This window comes from Bos mutus, chromosome 14 (genome assembly GCF_027580195.1).
Source record: "Bos mutus isolate GX-2022 chromosome 14, NWIPB_WYAK_1.1, whole genome shotgun sequence".
NCBI lineage: Eukaryota > Metazoa > Chordata > Mammalia > Artiodactyla > Bovidae > Bos > Bos mutus.
The window spans coordinates 16017757-16030641 of NC_091630.1; the positions used below are offsets into that span (position 1 = coordinate 16017757).

The 12885-nt window shown below is 42.6% G+C and overlaps 1 protein-coding gene across 3 annotated transcripts in view; it reads right to left on the reverse strand.

The window, feature by feature from the left end:
* NIPAL2 (NIPA like domain containing 2) overlaps window positions 1-12885 on the reverse strand; it is a 93322-nt gene that overhangs the window by 27108 nt on the left and 53329 nt on the right. For 2 of the 3 annotated variants that reach the window (XM_070383021.1, XM_070383023.1), the window contains exon 5: window positions 9677-9798. The exons of the other annotated variant lie outside the window; for it this stretch is intronic. In XM_070383021.1, the coding sequence (XP_070239122.1) occupies window positions 9677-9798 (122 nt within the window). The remainder of the gene's footprint in view (window positions 1-9676; window positions 9799-12885) is intronic. 3 annotated transcript variants of the gene reach the window in all.

Sequence of the window (12885 nt, forward strand, 5' to 3'; positions counted from 1 at the left end):
TGGCTCTTTCACTTAGTGTTTATGTGACCTCAGACAAGTTACTGAACCTCGCTACTTGGGCTTCCCCATCTGCCAATGTCTAGGGCTGCTTGCAGCCCGGGTGAAGGACGCAACATGGTCGGAGCGGGCACAGGGCTCAACCTGCTCAGTGAGGTTGGTGACCTCGGCTGCAGAAGTGGGTCTGAGTGCAGACCTGTGAGTGCTTCTTACATTCAGACAACCAAGCAGGTGAACCTCATGCACCAGACACAGAGGGCTTACACAAACAGAGTTTTCTCCTTTCAGGTTTTAACACCTGCTGGTGGGTTGAAGCAGCTTTTGCCGGAAAGGCTGACTTAATAATGGGCTTTGGGGTAGAAAATCACACCAAATGACTGGCTGGGCCCCTGCTTCTGCTTATTTTTTTTCTGGTGGAGAGAAAATGAGCACCATGCAGATTATTTTGTGAAGGAGAATAGTCTGTGGGGAAATCTGGGTATGCAAAAAAAAAAAAAAAAAAATTAGCCAGCCACAATCAAGCCTGCCAAAGAACACAGAGTAACTGAGACTCAGAGCTACGGCCCCTCATGTGGGTTCTGCCGAGGTATTCATAGTTGCTATTCAACAAAAGGCCCATTGAGAAAAGGGCCTCGTGGTCAAATAAGCCTGGGCAGGGCAGGATTAACAAGGTTAAATCTAACTCTTCCCTAAAGGACTTCTAGTTTTTAACGTGCTAACGGAAATGATGAATTTCTCAGGGGGCCACGTATGTTTCACAGCATCTCTCCAAGCTAGTTTGACCTTGAAAACCTGATTGATTTTTGCTTTTTGGCAAGCACCAGGTGGGAAAGTAAGTTTTAGTGGATGAGCAAAGGACATTTCATTCCTCTCTGAGTAGTAGACACCAGGCTTCTCAAATTGTCTTCCTTCCCCAAAGAGTCCCAGCTCAGAGGTTGGGCCTTGTTTCTGAGGCTTCCACTTCATGTAATCCTTAAAGGGAAGATGGATATTGACCTGAGACAGCTAAACACATGATTAAAGGAGATGCCCTTAGCTGGTCTATAATATGACTTTGCTGCTGCTGCTGCTACATCGCTTCAGTCGTGTCCGACTCTGTGAGACCCCATAGATGGCAGCCCACCAGGCTCCCCTAGTTCCTGGGATTCTCCAGGCAAGAACACTGGAGTGGGTTGCCATTTCCTTCTCCAATGCAGGACAGTGAAAAGTGAAAGTGAAGTCGCTCAGTCGTGTCCGACTCTTCACGACCCCATGGACTGCAGCCCACCAGGCTCCTCCACCCATGGGATTTTCCAGGCAAGAGTTCTGGAGTGGGGTGCCATTGCCTTCTCCGATAATATGACTTTACAATCCCCTTTTGAGATATGTAAAATTTGTTTAGATTGTAAAATATTGTCATTCATTTTACTGCTTATTTGATCAGTCTCAAAAGGCAGTTCAGGTGTTGTATTTATACTTGGTGTAATATACAAATACAAGATATAATACAACCACCATATAAATAATATGCAATATAAAAACAGTTAGATGAACGTTTCTTCAAAGAATTGCCTTAATTACTATCATTATGATCTCTGCAATCATGGTTTGCAGAAAAAGTACAGAACCTGGCACGATGAAGGATTAAATATTAATCATGTACATGTTAACAGACTTAAAACCAAACTTCAAGTCAAGATCTTACTATATAATTGATAACTTCTAGAGTCTTTAGAGATGTAACATATAATGGATTAAATTCCAAACTGAGATAAACTAAGATAATATCGATCTATTCCCCTAAGAGTCTAATGCCAATATTGTTATTCAAAGGTGACTCTATTTAAGGTTCATTTTATGCTGTCTTATAAATATCTGTAATTATTTGCATTTTTGGTGACATTTATTTTCAAATATACTTTCATTGTTTTACAGAAATATGAGTCTCTCCCAGGACTGTAAAATTCCTGCTTCAGGAATTCTCCTCTATATTCTAGGTGACTAAATTAGTTGGATGAATTTGTGAATAAATTAACTTAAGATTTACCTTTGGAAAACAGAAAAATGCAATTACTTCAGCGTACATTTTTGTGGAATTATAAGGCTTAAAAAAGTAGTTTTGTTCTTTTAAAATGTTTTCTCTGGTACTAAAACAATATAAAATACATCATCATCAAACAATGCTGTTTATTCCAGGAAATAAGTCTTGATGCATCTTTAATCTCCAAAGGATTCAGTGCAGGCTTTTAATTTTCTGGTTACAGACTCTGTGACCCTTTTCTTACCGGATGAAGAATTTGTTTTGCCTGTAGGCAAAGAATAATAATGTGTTGGTAGGACTTCAAGTCTAGACTATCACGAAATACTCAGAGTCCTTCTAGTGCTTAGATATGATTAATGAAAGCTTTAATAGTTAAAGGACTGGGTACAGTGGAAAGTAGGAAGATAAAAGACGGAAGGGGGGACAAAGTACGATAGACCTGAGGAAGCCTACTCTGAATTGGAAAGCCCACTCCTAAAGTTTGCTGGAGGATGGGGGTAAGGGGAACCTTCCAATTTAAGAGAGGAGGGAGTTTAGGGGAGAAGATATTGAGTTCAGTTTTTGAGATGTTAGTCCTGCAGACTCTATGGGATATCCAAAAAGGAATAAGGAATAAGTTGCTGTAGTTCATCCCCTCAGTCGTGTCTGACTCTTCGAGACCCCTTGGAATGTAACATGCCAGGCTTCGCTGTCCTTCACTCTCTCCCGGAGTTTGCTCAAACTCATTGAATCGGTGGTAATAAGCGGACAGATGAAAACATAGCTTTGGGGTCAGGAGAGATCTGAGAAGGAGATGCAAGTCTGGATTTGAAAGTCTTTCTAAAGAATGATGGTGGTGGAGTAGGCAATGAGATCACTCCAGAAAACCCTGGAAGGGTTGTGCAGCATGGAAAGATAAGAGGATGTTGAAGGGGAGGAGGTGCCCACCAAGAGCCTGGGATGGACTGCTCAGACAAGAGGAAGAGAAACAGGGAAAACAAACTGAAGAAGCCCGGGACAAGAGCGATGCCAGGAGAAGAGAGTGGGCTGTCAGAAAACGCTGCACAAGAGGCAAGAAGGATCACGACCAACGCAGCACCTCCATCCAGCAATTCTTGGGGAGGGATCTACCACATTATGATGAGTGAGGAGTGACTGGGAGCTGAGAGGGTAGAGGGGAATACATTTTTGGTGGTGTTTAGAGGGGAAATCGGTTAGTTTATTAAAGGGTGTGTAGTGTATGAGGTGGGCAGCTGCAACCAGAGCACTAAGTGTGGCCGAGAGGAGCTACCCCACATCCGAGGTCAGGGGCAGAAGCCGGGAGAACCCCATGCCCGAAGGGCGGTGGCCAAGAGGAGTTACCCCACATCCGAGGTCGAGGCAGCGGCCGAGAGTGCCAGGCTGCAACGGTGCAGGAACGGCTGAGAAGAGCTACACAAGTCCAAGGTCAGGGGCATTGGCCAGGAGGACCAACCCCATGCCCAAGGCCAGGGGCGGCGGTAGGGAGGGCCAACCCCATGTCCAAGGAGCGGTGGCTGCGTGGGTGCAGGAGGGCCTAGAGGAGCTATCCCACGTTGAAGGTCAGGAAGGGTGGCGGTGAGGAGATACCCCTCGTCCAAGGTAAGGAGCAGCAGCTGCGCCTTGCTGGAGCAGCCGTGAATAGATACCCCACACCCAAGGTAAGAGAAACCCAAGTAAGACGGTAGGTGTTGCAAGAGGGCAGCAGAGGGCAGACACACTGAAACCATACTCATAGAAAACTAGTCAATCTAATCACACTAGGACCACAGCCTTGTCTAACTCAATGAAACTAAGCCATGCCAGTGGGGCAACCCAAGACAGGCGGGTCATGGTGGTGAGATCTGACAGAATGTGGTCCACTGGAGAAGGGAATGGCAAACCACTTCAGTATTCTTGCCTTGAGAACCCCATGAACAGTATGAAAAGGCAAAATGATAGGATACTGAAAGAGGGACTCCCCAGGTCAGTAGGTGCCCAATATGCTACTGGAGATCAGTGGAGAAATAACTCCAGAAAGAATGAAGGGATGGAGCCAAAGCAAAAACAATACCCAGTTGTGGATGTGACTGGTGATAGAAGCAAGGTCCGATGCTGTAAACAGCAATATTGCATAGGAACCTGGAATGTCAGGTCCGTGAATCAAGGCAAATTGGAAGTGGTCAAACGAGACGGCAAGAGTGAATGTCGACATTCTAGGAATCAGCGAACTCAAATGGACTGGAATGGGTGAATTTAACTCAGATGACCATTATATCTACTACTGCAGGCAGGAATCCCTCAGAAGAAATGGAGTAGCCATCATGGTCAACAAAAGAGTTTGAAATGCAGTACTTGGATGCAATCTCAAAAACGACAGAATGATCTCTGTTCGTTTCCAAGGCAAACCATTCAATATCACAGTAATCCAAGTCTATGCCCCAACCAGTAACGCTGAAGAAGCTGAAGTTGAACGGTTCTATTAAGACCTACAAGACCTTTTAGAACTAACACCCAAAAAAGATGTCCTTTTAATTATAGGGGACTGGAATGCAAAAGTAGGAAGTCAAGAAACACCTGGAGTAACAGGCAAATTTGGCCTTGGAATACAGAATGAAGCAGGGCAAGGACTAATAGAGTTTTGCCAAGAAAATGCACTGGTCATAACAAACACCCTCTTCCAACAACACAAAAGAAGACTCTACACATGGACATCACCAGATGGTCAACACCAAATCAGACTGATTATATTCTTTGCAGCCAAAGATGGAGAAGCTCTATACAGTCAGCAAAAACAAGACCAGGAGCTGACTGTGGCTCAGATCATGAACTCCTTATTACCAAATTCAGACTTAAATTGAAGAAAGTAGGGAAAAGCACTAGACCATTCGGGTATGACCTAAATCAAATCCCTTATGATTATACAGTGGAAATGAGAAATAGATTTAAGGGCCTAGATCTGATAGATAGAGTGCCTGATGAACTATGGAATGAGGTCCGTGACATTGTACAGGAGACAGGGATCAAGACCATCCCCATGGAAAAGAAATGCAAAAAAGCAAAATGGCTGTCTGGGGAGGCCTTACAAATAGCTGTGAAAAGAAGAGAAGTGAAAAGGAAAGGAGAAAAGGAAAGATATAAGCATCTGAATGCAGAGTTCCAAAGAATAGCAAGAAGAGATAAGAAAGCCTTCCTCAGTGATCAATGCAAAGAAATAGAGGAAAACAACAGAATGGGAAAGACTAGAGATCTCTTCAAGAAAATCAGAGATACCAAGGGGACATTTCATGCAAAGATGGGCTCGATAAAGGACAGCAATGGTATGGGCCTAACAGAAGCAGAAGATATTAAGAAGAGGTGGCAAGAATACACAGAAGAACTGTACAAAAAAGATCTTCATGACCCAGATAATCACGAAGGTGTGATCACTGACCTAGAGCCAGACATCCTGGAATGTGAAGTCAAGTGGGCCTTAGGAAGCATCACTATGAACAAAGCTAGTGGAGGTGATGCAATTCCAGTTGAGCTATTTCAAATCCTAAAAGATGATGCTGTGAAAGTGCTGCCCTCAATATGCCAGCAAATTTGGAAAACTCAGCAGTGGCCACAAGACTGGAAAAGGTCGGTTTTCATTCCAATCCTAAAGAAAGGCAATGCCAAAGAATGCTCAAACTATCGCACAATTGCACTCATCTCACATGCTAGTAAAGTAATGCTCGAAATTCTCCAAGCTAGGCTTCAGCAGTACATGAACCATGAACTTCCTAATGTTCAAGCTGGTTTTAGAAAAGGCAGAGGAACCAGAGATCAAATTGCCAACATCTGCTGGATCATGGAAAAAGCAAGAGAGTTCCAGAAAAACATCTATTTCTGCTTTATTGACTATGCCAAAGCCTTTGACTGTGTGGATCACAATAAACTGTGGAAAATTCTGAAAGAGATGGGAATACCAGACCATCTGACCTGCCTCTTGAGAAATCTGTATGCAGGTCAGGAAGCAACAGTTAGAACTGGGCTTGGAACAACAGACTGGTTCCAAATAGGAAAAGGAGTACGTCAAGGCTGTATATTGTCACCCTGCTTATTTAACTTATATGCAGAGTATATCATGAGAAACGCTGGACTGGAAGAAACACAAGCTGGAATCAAGATTGCCGGGAGAAATATCAATAACCTCAGATATGCAGATGACACCACCCTTATGGCAGAAAGTGAAGAGGAACTCAAAAGCCTCTTGATGAAAGTGAAAGTGGAGAGTGAAAAAGTTGGCTTAAAGCTCAACATTCAGAAAACGAAGATCATGGCATCCGGTCCTATCACTTCATGGGAAATAGATGGGGAAACAGTGGAAACGGTGTCAGACTTTATTTTTTTGGGCTCCAAAATCACTGCAGCCATGAAATTAAAAGACGCTTACTCCTTGGAAGGAAAGTTATGACCAGCCTAGATAGCATATTGAAAAGCAAAGACATTACTTTGCCAACAAAGGTCCGTCTAGTCAAGGCTATGATTTTTCCAGTGTCCATGTATGGATGTGAGAGTTGGACTGTGAAGAAGGCTGAGTGCCAAAGAATTGATGCCTTTGAAATGTGGTGTTGGAGAAGACTCTTGAGAGTCCCTTGGACTGCAAGGAGATCCAACCAGTCCATTCTGAAGGAGATCAGCCCTGGGATTTCTTTGGAGGGAATGATGCTGAAGCTGAAACTCCAGTACTTTGGCCACCTCATGCGAAGAGGTGACTCATTGGAAAAGACTCTGATGCTGGGAGGGATTGGGGGCAGGAGGAGAAGGGGACGACAGAGGATGAGATGGCTGGATGGCATCACTGACTTGATGGACGTGAGTCTGAGTGAACTCCCGGAGTTGGTGATGGACAGGGAGGCCTGGCGTGCTGCGATTCATGGGGTTGCAAAGAGTTGGACACGACTGAGCAACTGAACTGAACTGAGTGTATGAGGCGGAGAAGGCAATGGCACCCTACTCCAGTACTCTTGCCTGGAAAATCCCATGGACAGAGGAGCCTGGTGGGCTGCAGTCCATGGGGTCGCTAAGAGTCGGACACGACTGAGCGACTTCACTTTCACTTTGCACTGTCCTGCATTGGAGAAGGAAATGGCAACCCACTCCAGTGTTCTTGCCTGGAGAATCCCAGGGACAGAGGAGCCTAGTGGGCTGCTGTCTATGGGGTCGCACAGAGTCGGACACGACTGAAGCGACTTAGCAGCAGCAGCAGCAGTGTATGAGGAATTTATTTTTTTTTAACAGATCTTAGGTGAGTAAGAGACATGAGAAGAGTGGGAGATATAAACAGAAAAGCCCTGTAAACACTTGTGTCCCAGTGGTCAGAACTATGTATCAGAGATGGTAAGATATACAGGCTTCTGGTCACCTCGCTAGGAACGGTTACACAATAGTGCAATACTCTACGGTTCCTGCTGTAACATCCTGAGTCACATCACGCTGAGAGCAGTTTGCCATGTCCCTGCAAACACCAGGCATAAATAATAGGTATAAAGCAGGATTAAACTATTTTATAAAGGCAATGCCAAAGAATGCTCAAACAACTGCACAATTGTACTCATCTCACATGCTAGTAAAGTAATGCTCGAAATTCTCCAAGCCAGGCTTCAGCAATATGTGAACCATGAACTTCCAGATGTTCAAGCTGGTTTTCAAAAAGGCAGAGGAACCAGAGATCAAATTGCCAACATCCACTGGATCATGGAAAAAGCAAGAGAGTTCCAGAAAAACATCTATTTCTGCTTTATTGACTATGCCAAAGCCTTTGACTGTGTGGATCACAATAAACTGTGGAAAATTCTGAAAGAGATGGGAATACCAGACCACCTGACCTGCCTCTTGAGAAATCTGTATGCAGGTCAGGAAGCAACAGTTAGAACTGGGCTTGGAACAACAGACTGGTTCCAAATCAGGAGAGGAACACGTCAAGGCTGTATATTGTCACCCTGCTTATTTAATTTATATGCACAGTACATCATGAGAAATGCTGGGCTAGAAGAAGCACAAGCTGGAATCAAGATTCCTGGGAGAAATATCAATAACCTCAGATATGCAGATGACACCACCCTTATGGCAGAAAGTGAAGAAGAACTAAAGAGCCCCTTGATGAAAGTGAAAGAGGAGAGTGAAAAAGTTGGCCTAAAGCTCAACATTCAGAAAACGAAGATCATGGCATCTGGTCCCATCACTTCATGGCAAATAGATGGGGAAACAGTGGAAACAGTGTTAGACTTTATTTTTTTAGGCTCCAAAATCACTGCAGATGGTTTTTGCAGCCGTGAAATTAAAAGATGCTTACTCCTTGGAAGGAAAGTTATGACCAACCTAGACAGCATATTGAAAAGCAGAGACATTACTTTGCCGACAAAGGTCCTTCTAGTCAAGGCTATAGTTTTTTCCTGTGGTCACGTATGGATGTGAGAGTTGGCCTATAAAGAAAGCTGAGCACCAAAGAATTGATGCTTTTGAACTGTGTGTGGTGTTGGAGAAGACTCTTGAGAGTCCCTTGGACTGCAAGGAGATCCAACTAGACCATCCTAAAGGAGATCAGTCCTGAGTGTTCATTGGCAGGACTAATGTTGAAGCTGAAACTTCAATACTTTGGCCACCTTATGTGAAGAGCTGACTCATTTGAAAAGACCCTGATGCTGGGAAAGATTGAAGGCGGGAGGAGAAGGGGACAACAGAGGATGAGATGGTTGGATGGCATCACCGACTCAATGGACATGAGTTTGAGTAAAGTCATCATCTGGTAGTTGATGATGGACAGGGAGGCCTGGTGTGCTGCAGTCCATGGGGTTGCAGAGTCAGACACGACTGAGTGACTGAACTGAACTGAACTGAACCTGTTTTAAAGGCAGAGCACTGGGCCCGATAGCTTTTTGAGGTCACTTCTAACCCTAAAAATGTATGATTCTGTGTGCCTTGATTCTTTTTATTGAATTCACAACTATTTTAGCAATTCAGTTCTTGGTTAAATGCTGATCTAGACAACCCAATTTTTCTTCTTCCTGCCTGTCTTTCCTAGAATATTCTTATTTTCCAGTCTAAACTGACTTCCATAACAAGTTATAGGCCAAGTATTTCAATCACATTCTTTCTTAATACCCACCAGACATAGTCATTGCATCAAATTTTTAAAAAATCGCAATTAGTGGCTTCCAATTTCTACATCAGCTCATTCTGTTTTTTCTTTTCCCCACCTCTCAGTATTGTCCAATTTCTCTTCAGACAGCCTATTGCATGGGTCTCTATGAGTGCTTTTTTGAAGAGAATACCTACCTTAAATAAAATTCAGTGAAGTAAAGTATATCTTAAGGTACTTTCCTTTGACTTGGGAAGAGAGGTTTTTTTTTTGTTTTTTTTTGTTTTGTTTTGTGTTTTTGAGTTGTCCTAAAATATGTGACTCTGGACTTTGCTGGATTAAATTCCATAAATTGTGGAAACTGTTCCAGTGATAAGTTATCCCCAAGGACAGAATACCCAAGGAACAGGGGTACTTCTATTTTTGATTTAGTGTTTCAAATATTGGTCAAGTATATTTACATTTTAATGAGTTATTAACACTGAGAAGAAAAGATTATACTAGCTCTCCAACATCTCCATGTACCAGTGGTCTAGACAATATCGCTTCTGGGATAGTAAAATTTTTAGAATTCTTACCATGTAGATCATGAACTGCCAGCCAACAAAGTAATACTGTACTGTTCTTGCGGAGATAGCCTGAGTTATATTTGGAGCAAAGTTCACCAATAGATATGTTCCTGCCAATGCCAACGTCATACCTTTTAAATTGAAAAGACAAACCATGTTGAAAAGGGCCATTCAAGTCTTTTTGTTTATGTAAACATTTCCTATACACTGAGCATTACTTGTAAAAGTCACGAAAGTGAAAGTTGCTCAGTCATGTCCAACTCTTTGCGACTCCATGGGCTATATAGTCCATGGAATTCTCCAGGCCAGAATACTGGAGTGAGTAGCCTTTCCCTTCTCCAAGGGATGCCTATGAAAATACAATCTATCAAACCATCCCAAGAACTTCACGCATTTACCCAACAACATTACCTTTAGAAGGGGATAATATAAGGGCCACAGGATGGATGGGGTAGCATATAACTTCTGATTTTTCTCTGTCGTTTCAAGATGAATCTTGACCTCTACAGAGAAGCTTTCCTCAGAGATGGGGACGATCAGAACACATGCATATGAAGACATGGAAACACATCCAACCTGGCTGCTTGTTTCCATGTGGATCAGGAAGTGCATGATGACTCTGGATCCACCTAGATCTAGATGGCAGGGCCCAGAGAGTGGGGAAATCCATCACCTGATGGTCCACTCTGCACTTACTCACCTTGGATCCTTTACACACACGTACTTGGGTATTTTACACTTTGAAACTCTTGTAAATGAATACCATAATCATTGTCATTTTTTGGAGTCTTTTTAGGAGAAATAACAAAGTGAATGCTGACTCTGAGTCAGATTGACTTGATCTAATTTAAAATCTAGAATTCCAGGGATAGCTTGGTAAAATATCACATTATAAACCTATGTAGGAATGTGTTACTGTCATCACTTTAACATTACTTATAATAATGGAAGGATGGAAAATGTGGGGGAGAAGTGGCCACAGAGAAGCGGATTTGGCTTTCCAAATAACACTGGAAACTGCTTATTTATTAATAATTAGCAGCCTGAGAAAAACTGATTTATGTAGCATTTTTTGGGTAGCACAACTTAAAAACATAATTCAACCTGTTTCACCACTGAGGTCAGCATTGTTGTGTATATAATTTACAACCAGCATACACTCCAACCTGAAACAATTTGGTTTGTCTAAACAATCTCATAATTTGAAGACATCAATTTCCTATTGTTCTCAACCTAATGATTTAGAGTTTTGAACTCTAGTTTCTGAGAATCCATTTGATTTTTTATACAAGCTAGACAATAGCTATTCATGGTATAGTACGAGCTATAAAATAAGCTTACTCTAATGTAACAATTTATTCAGTACTACTTTGTGAAGACAGAAATTATACACACAATTTTTTTTTTTCTTGTTTTTTTTTTTTTTTTTCCCAAGGCCCCGAGAACTTTTTAACTGTGTCTGCAAGTTCTGAGCACGGGCGTGTGGCACCCCGAACCTTGGCCCTGTTCTGCGTGCGGGCAGCATCTTCCTCAGCCCTTACAGGCGAGCCGAGGGAGTCACGGCTCCCCGCGGCCCCTCCGCCCAGCCCTCCCCAGAAAAACCTCTATACACACAATTTTAAAAGCTATTTTCTAATGAGAATTTTTAAAAAGAAAACAATATACATTATTAAGCATTGTAATAAAAGGAAACAATAAAAACCATATATAAGAACTTGGGAAAAATTATTGGTCAGGTCTGTCCTTTCTTTGACCAAAATAAAAAAAAAAAAGAAGAAACCAAAGATCTTATAAGATAATTGTCCAATATTACATTCCTAGGAAGAAGCAATATTTTAAAAACCCAGTTTTCTAAACTTAGTAAAGCAGAATAAATGCATTGAATACAATTTCACAATCTCAGAGACTTCCAACCTATTCTTGTGAAATCTAAATTTCTTATTTATATTGAGTTCCTCTGCCAGTTATTTCTTTATCTCATCTAGCTGTATCTAGTGTCAAATTTAATTTTTCAAGAATTTGGTTTTCATTTATTTATCTTTGGCTGTGCTGGTCTTCATAGCTGCGTGGGCTTTTCTTCAGTTGAGGCAAGTGAGGGCTACTCTTTAGTTGCAGTGCATGGGTTTCTCATTGCGGTGACTTCTCTTGCTGCAAGAGGAGGGGCCCTAGGGCACGTGGGCTTCAACAGTTGTGGCCAGTGGCTCAGTAGCTGTGGCTCCCAGGCTCTAGAGCACAGGCTCAATAGTTGTGGCACGGCATGTGGGATCTTCCCAGATCAGGGATCGAACCCATGTCTCCTGCATTGGCAGGTGGATTCTTTACCGCTGAGCCAGCAGGGAAAACCTTGAAATTTTAGTTTTGAATATATAGCACATGCGTACAGTAAAAAACTCAAAAGCCATACAAGAGGGATCAGTGAAAGGAAACTCTTTCTCACGTCCTTGTGGCCCACGAGGTCCCCTCCTCAAAGTGAGCTACTGCTGCTGGTGCTTGCGATTTTCTTTCCAGAGACGCTTTAGGCAGGCGTGGGTGAGAGTGCATGCGTTTTGATTTTTTTACACAGAATGATGTTAGCATATCATACACACTTTTCTGTATCTTGCTTTTTTCCTACTGAACAGAACATCTTTTTCTACTCCAAGAACATCTCGGAAAACGTTTCACGTTATATGTCGGGCAGCCTCGTTCTTTCAGAGTCTGCAGAGTGTTCCATTTATGGAGGCGGCGTTATTTCCAGCATGGTCCCTGTTTCACACCCTGACACACCCCTCCCTGTCCCACCTCTGCTCTCTCACGTGTGGCCTGTGCCCATTTCCACCAGTGCAGATCTTCTCTGCCTTCCAAAGTTTGTTAAAAACAAATATAACGACTGATGGTTTTGCGAGTTCCCTTTCAAAGTAATTTTTCACACGTATTCTCTCACGTGAACCTCACATCACTGCAAGTCTAGTGAGTAACTCTATGGCAGCTCAGGAGGTCACACATTCTTTCTTGCTAATAATTTTAATCTCAGCAACGTCCTACGTTTAGGAAGGCAGTTCTGGATAACTGCTCTTATTTGCTTATTTCTTTGGCATCATTTTATTTTCCTATGTGACTTACTGTCTCCTTCATGAGTCATGTGCACATTTTTCATAAGTGTTTAAAAGTGCTGCAGACAGCCACTAGCAGTTGCTTCAATAAATTTCTGCAAAATATTTTTATATTCCACCGTTTCC